At 35.6% G+C, this 7,196-nt stretch overlaps 1 protein-coding gene across 1 annotated transcript; it reads right to left on the bottom strand.

Moving 5' to 3' along the window:
- Positions 1-560: 560 nt before the first annotated feature.
- LOC114291215 (purple acid phosphatase 5-like) lies at positions 561-5,022 on the bottom strand. Its single transcript, XM_028235266.2, has 11 exons — positions 4,941-5,022; positions 4,547-4,770; positions 4,086-4,146; positions 2,541-2,599; positions 2,236-2,442; positions 2,028-2,139; positions 1,711-1,940; positions 1,479-1,617; positions 1,171-1,391; positions 966-1,089; positions 561-870 (listed from the first exon to the last, which is right to left on the bottom strand). The coding sequence occupies exons 1-11, from the start codon at positions 5,020-5,022 to the stop codon at positions 695-697; spliced, it is 1,635 nt and encodes a 544-aa protein (XP_028091067.2). The 3' UTR covers positions 561-694.
- Positions 5,023-7,196: the final 2,174 nt, after the last annotated feature.

Here is a 7,196-nt window from a genome sequence, read left to right as displayed (position 1 = left end):
TTTTGACTCTGTTGGGGAGTTAAAGAACTTCACTTGGACTTTATGATGTGACATTTTATTTATAGACTAGCGTATGCCCGTGCCTGAAGGCGCGGTGTAAATAATGTTAAGATTAAAATATAATTATAATTCCAATACTATTTAATAAATTATAAATTGACCCATAAACAATCTAAAATAATACTAAAAAGATAGATGAAACATTATATTCAAATTAACCTCTAATTAACATAAATCATCAAAACACCATAATAAATCGACATAAAATTTTAGCAGATTACAATCCAAAATGTTAAACTTGAGTCAACTATGGGCAGTTTAAGAAAAATTGAACGTGGGTAGTTTAATACAAATTGAATTTCCAACGATTTGGCCATTCAAGTTGTCAACTTAACACATTTTGTCCCATTTGATTTCATTGCTCTGCTATTAAGTCATCTAATCGGCTGTTATTATTAGGCATCTAGACAAAAAGGATATCCAAAAACAATACTTCACATTTATTAAAAGGCTAACATAATGGACACACTAAACATTATTCAACCTATTTAAAAAAACACTGGCAAAAACAAATACAACCTACCAAAATAAATAAATAAATAAATAATCCAAACTAAAATCTCTCCAAACAAAAATCTAAGCCTCCTTGTAATTGAGGGCACAATCTCCTAAGTCTCCTTGTCATGGAATGGTTTCATCCGCCATAAGAAAAGAACCTATTAAAAAACCAAGCAGAGTCTGCTACAACGGGTTCATTGTCTTGATTACACTGCCAACAATAATAAGCATGAGTCCGATTTTTTATGTCACGAATTGCATGCCCAAAGCTTGCTTCACGATATGCAGAATAATTTGGTTGTGGATATATAAAATTGCAAAATTAATGGTCAATTTTATAAGTAGACAATTTTACAAAATAGTTCAGTATGAGAATCAGTTGACCTAAGAAACAATTAAACAGCCTGGCTTGTTAGCTATGCCTTCCATGTTTCCACCATCACCGATTGTTATGTATGCTGGAGCATTAATATCTCTAACCGGTAAGCTTAATCCATTTATAATGTTGTACTTAATATTTGATATGCGTTCCTACAACATAGGATAAGAAATTAATTTTCATAAACAATATGAAAATAAATTATCTAATTTTGTATTAGAAAGAAAGCTTACTAAACGCTCATAAGAATGAACGTGGCTAGCAAATACAATATCAACTTTGTATTGAACAAACAACGATTCAAACTGGACTCTCATACTTTCTCCTTCCATGTAATGGTAGTGGTTGGTATTGTACCATGGAGCATGTAAAATAACAACGACCCATGGAGTTTCATATCTGTTAATCTTTGGGAGCTCTTGTTCAAGCCATTTGTATTGCGGGGTATATTTCCCTAAACAACTATAAAATTTTGTTAGCAAAACAAAAAATAAAAGTATAAAATATGAAAGTAAAAGAAAAAAAAGAAGAAGATTCATACCATAGGCTGAGTAAGAAGAAAGAACAATGATATATGTCGATGCACGCTTAATTGAATACCAAAATGGGGAAGTACTCTGGGATGCCTTGTAGGGTACATAATAGCGGTGCAAATATGGCTTGAAAGGATTGGTTTCTTCCTAAAAAAGAAGATGATATAATCCATAAAATAATTTATGACAGAGAAATGAGATCGGTGACAATGAACAGAACATATTTATTTGGTGTCTTACCAAATTAGAAGCTAAGTCAATTTCATGATTGCCTGCACTCCAAATCCAGGGTTGGTAAGCAACGCTCTTCTCAATGAAACGACCAAATGTATCCCACTTGGTATTGTCATGGTTAGGGTGATCATCAGCATATGAAAGATCACCAGCAAATAGCACAGCTTGGCTTTTTATTGGGTTCGACATATAATGCTCTAGAGTTCGATTGGAATCTGCAGTTTGTCCCAAGTCACCTGCACAAAAATAATGTTAACATTATACAAAATGTAATGAATGATGAATTAAATAAATAAACTAAAATTCCCTAGATTACCCCTAACTTATGACGCCAAAGGTGTAGGGAATGTCAGGTCCTGGCTTGGGAGGAGTTGTGAAGGAGAACTGATGGGTAACTTCATTAGACGCAACTTCATAGAAGTATTTTGTGTCAAACTACATGAAAAAAAAAGTTAGAAAGCTCAAAAAAGTAATCTTAAACATAAGACAATAGATTAAAACAAAATACATTTAATGCATATATATTTGTACCGTCAAATCTTTGATAGTAGCATGGTGAATGTAACCAGAAGCATAATTATAGTATCTATAAGTGGTGATTTCAGAATGAGTATGGAGCTTGTGTAAATGTTTAGTGCTTGCTTCCCAGTATGTCACCACATTAGGGTATTTCTCAACTGGAGTCACCCATGAAATGATCATACTCCTACCTTCATGGTCACCTTGTGTAATGTGAACCTGCAAGTTCAAGGAAAAAGGAAAAAAAAAGAATATTCAAAAAACAATTACCCAAAAGTGATGCGTATGTTGTACAATTTGTATCTACACATACATACAGTTAGATCATGTGTCTCAAGATTTATGTGCCAATAGATATACATAACTTCACAAAAATCTGCCAATCCATCATTAAATTCGATTAACAGGGCAACAAACTTCCATTCAGCAAACAATCTTTCGCAGGTCCCACTCAAATTTTGCCGATTGTATCAATAAGAAACACCATAACTGGGCCACATTAGAGCCAATGGAGACCAAAGTTATCAACCCAAAGGCACAACAAATCACTAAAAATAAAGGCCCACACACATCACATAATATATAAAGAATAGAAAATGGATGTGTAGAAAGGCTAAATAAAATTACCCCTCTCTAAAACAATTAAGCCTTTAAATGAATTGGTCCCAAATAACTTCACATGGTATCATAGCAGACCATAGATCGCATACTCGAATCTCACCAAATACCCAATAAACTTTTAAGTATGGTTTCCTTACTCAATCAATCAAGGATTGTAGCACACTATTCATATAAAAGGATTCAGACCAGTGAAATGATGAAAATAAAAAAGGCAATTTTACCTTGCGATCAGAAAATACCGAAGAAGAACAGGCCTGGAGAGCAGAGAGATAAAAGAACATTTACACAATTACAACTAAACCTCTCTAAAATTACATTATGTGCACAATTACACAATATCTGAACCAACAATCTTCGACATTTGAACCATCTACAATATTAGTGTACTTACAATGGGGTCATTCTAGAATACAGAGCCTTACCATATGTACATTTTTTATATTAATTACATAAATGTCATAACTAAATCATTTTCAATCATAACTCCAAAAAAAGTGTCACAACCAAACACCACGAAAATATATCCAAAGTCATTTTTGATTTAAACCAAGATCACCATAGGTCATAACCAACAAAATAATAATCCTGATAGTAGTGTCTAATCATCACCAATCATCTCTTCCACACGTCATTGCATCTAAAAAGTAAATCTAAAAAATAAGCTTATATATCATTCTAAACGCCAGCCATGACCAAGTCATAAACACTACTAATCAACTAATCATAAACACCCGCCATGACCAAGTCATAACATAGGAAGTAACCAAAAGACCACAAAATCATAATTTGGCATATGATGTACTATAAAATTTTCTTCTCAACTAATCAACAATTTTGAGAGTATGTTAGATGTTACTTGGATTTTATAATTGAAAAATGTAAACCATCAAGAATTTTGTAACAAAAAATTACTTATTGATTAAATTTTGAGAATAAAGATTAGCTTTCCAAGACACATTGACTGCTACTTTGAAACGAGGCTAATGAGAATAAAATTCGTAATTTTGATGCTCATATAATTTCCTAAAATGAGAATAAAATTCCAAACCAATATGAAGGACACAGCTCCAACAAAGATTGTAGAAAGGAAAATAAATCAATTGATTTGAATTGTGTCTTCTAAAATTTCAGCTTCAATTCTTCTATTTGTGCCTAAAATTGCAACACGCACTGAAAATTCATCAACAAAGGAACCAAAAACAAAACAATCAATGATAATAGATAAAACCCAGAAGCCGTACCTGGTAAACCAATCCCTGCCTCTTTGTCTCCAATTATAAATTCATTAAAAGAATGAAAGATCTACCAAAGAATCAAAGCACAAGAGGTACATCTAGGTTCAATTTTCAATTATTTATAAAAAAAAGTCAGTCTGTGATAAATCAAAAGAATTTATATATTGATCATATCTACTGTTGTACTTTTGATTTTTGTGTTTGGGCAAATTGTTAACAATAAGAAAAAATTCAAATAATTATGAGGAAAATAGAAAATTTTATTGCCAAAAATGCTAATTATTTTAACTTTTGGCAATTGAACAATAATTATCCTTGTGCACCGAAAAATGATAAAAACTTTATTTATAAACTTGCTTTCAATGAGAATTTAACTAAATTCCATTTTCAATTTCCCCCAAATTATTTTTTCCTGAAGTTATAGCTATCAAAAACGAAGTCAAGATGGAATGGAAATGATATAATACATAGATATCACAATTGGGCTCTAACCCGATTCGAGTTTCTTCTCCGAATCTAATGGATTCTGGTTCGATTTCCTTTGCCAAGACGGTGGTTCTATGTCCAGCTGCATGTTTCCTGATCAAACGCTTCTGATCAAATCTGGAGGAGTCGATCCATCTCCATCTCAAGAGAGGATTCAGTATGGTCGCGGGCGCAATGGCAATTGAACAATAATTATCCTTGTGCACTGAAAAATGATAAAAACTTTATTTATAAACTTGCTTTCAATGAGAATTTACCTGAATTCCATTTTCAATTTCCCCCAAATTATTTTTTCCTGAAGTTATAGCTATCAAAGACGAAGTCAAGACGGAATGGAAATGGTATAATACATAGATATCACAATTGGGCTCTGACTTGATTCGAGTTTCTTCTCCGAATCTAATGGATTCTGGTTCGATTTCATTTGCCAAGACGGTGGTTCTGTGTCCAAGTGCATGTTTCCGGATCAAACGCTTCTGATCAAATCTGGAGGAGTCAATCCATCTCCATCTCAAGAGAGGATTCAGTATGGTCGCGACCGCAATGGCCATGAAATGCTTTGACCTGATTCGAGTTTCTTCTCCTAATCTAATGGATTCTAGTTCGATTTCGATCCGCGAACGGCATCGTAACTGTCAACGGCATTGCGATTCACAATTCGGAGGTTTATGCCAATCGGTGGATTGTTGTGCTCGCTGTTGTGCATAGCATAGATGAACTTAAACATTCTTCAGCCAAGGATCCGATTTCGAAAGGGAGAGAGACAAAAGGGGAATGGGGACACTTGAGAACATAAAGCGGGAGAGATAAAGAAGGTATGGGGAAGAGACGTGGGTTGGTGGGAGAGAGAGAGAGCAGAGAGCGTTTGAGCGTTTGAGCGTTTGAGCGGAAAAAAAGCTGATCTCAACCATTGATATAAACTTGGAATTAATCTCAGCCATTAAATTAAAATGTATCCCACATACATTTTATACATTTTCAAAAACCTTGTTCCCTTATTATATAGATATATGTTCATTACATTTCATTTGCATTGGTGCTCTTAAGTCACTGGGTTTACCATCTGATATACTGGACGATTTGTTGGAGGCTTGCCAAAAGCTTGGAAAAAGGCTAGTCGACCATAGGCAATGTCACTTTGGGAACGCAACCCTTGGATCTAGGTTACTGCTGTACCGCTTAATCCTCTTTTCATTTTTTGATATTAGGTGTGAGAGGTATATTAGGTAAACTTGTTGAGGTATCCTTTTGACTAATTGGCCTAGTGCATATAGTAAAGCTCTAGTGACTGTTCCAAACATAGGACAAGATGCTCACCCATATGCAGGATTTCATGAAACTACTTGCTTGAAGTAGTGAAACCCTAGCTCATGCCAAAACTAGAATAGGGTAATCCTACCCCATTATAGGGGTGTGTTGGCTCTCTTTACCTGGTATGTGCTTTATAGTGAAACTGCGCAGGAGTGATTCGTATCAGTTATCATTTTGTGGGGCAGAATTCAGTGGGGAATACAATACTACAGTTCAATAGAGAATACAGTCCTATAGTTGTGATCACATCATTTTTCGTTGAGGTGTTGATTTTGTTACTTTTCGTTATTTCTTTTGCTAGGTAGTCTAAAACCATAGCTTCAAAAAGTTATGATATCCCCCAAGTACTTTGGACCCGTGTCGGAAGAGTTTGTAAGGTCGGAGATCTTGTTCGGGGATAGCCAGTGTTTGCTTCACTATCACCAGTTGCGAGACGAAGAAGGGTCAGACAGAGTTCACTAGTTCAGTTATTTCAGCAATCACCCCTCAGCTCACCTATACTCAGTTCACTCCCTGCACTGTCATCTACTTCCATAATGGCGTTATACCTTACTTGCATTGCAGTCAGTCGACTCACTCTAGCCCAACATGGCCCGGCAAGCAGACGTCGCGAATAGGTTACAACAACAATAGTAGCCGGTTGCTACTTCTGCTTCACATATACCTACAGTGGCTACTCCCATACCTGGTAACACTGCCAATGCTACTATAACTTTGGATCCACCAGTTAAGTGTGTTCCAGCTTTTCCCATCCAGGCAGATCCAATTTCGGTATAGACATCTAGAGCTCCAGTTTACTAGGTTGACCCATCTTTTGAATTTGAGGTTGACCCAACCATAGTGAAAGTCAACAAACTTGAAAAGCTGTTCAAAAAGGCACAGGGGGTAAAGTCCATTCTAGATATAGAGGTTGGATATACTGAATCTACTGTTACTTTGCCAGAGCGGTTCAAAATGATGCATATTGACAGTTTCGATGGTGCTGAAGACCCAATGGTACATTTGCGCCTGTTTTCTGATATCTTGCGACCAATGGGTTTGACTAGACTTCAGAAGTTGTCACTCTTCGGCTGAACCATGTCAGGTATAGCAGCCATTTAGTATGTTAAATTGGAGGACTCTGGGAAACAGAGCTAGGAGGAAGTAGTCGAATCTTTCATTTCTCAATACTCCTACAACACGCGGATCGATGCCACAACTCGTGATCTTGAAGCAATGCGTCAGGAGTCGAAAGAGGGTTTCACAAAGTTTGTAACTAGGCGGAAGGCTAAGGCATCGATGATGACAACTAGACCCTTAGAAAAGGACAAAATCTAGATT

This window comes from Camellia sinensis, chromosome 9, assembly GCF_055761805.1.
Source record: "Camellia sinensis isolate YWXY chromosome 9, ASM5576180v1, whole genome shotgun sequence".
In the NCBI taxonomy this organism is placed as follows: domain Eukaryota; kingdom Viridiplantae; phylum Streptophyta; class Magnoliopsida; order Ericales; family Theaceae; genus Camellia; species Camellia sinensis.
This window is presented reverse-complemented; position numbering and strand designations above follow the sequence as displayed.

What these genes read in the sequence shown, in the direction of transcription:
- LOC114291215 (XM_028235266.2), bottom strand. Translation starts at nt 5,022, where the DNA reads ATGCACTTGGACACAGAACCACCGTCTTGGCAAATGAAATCGAACCAG. An exon ending in TTGAGACACATGATCTAACT is followed by an intron (nt 2,443 to 2,540) that starts GTATGTATGTGT and finishes TTGAACTTGCAG; the next exon opens with GTTCACATTACACAAGGTGA. An exon ending in CTACTATCAAAGATTTGACG is followed by an intron (nt 2,140 to 2,235) that starts GTACAAATATAT and finishes TTTTTCATGTAG; the next exon opens with TTTGACACAAAATACTTCTA.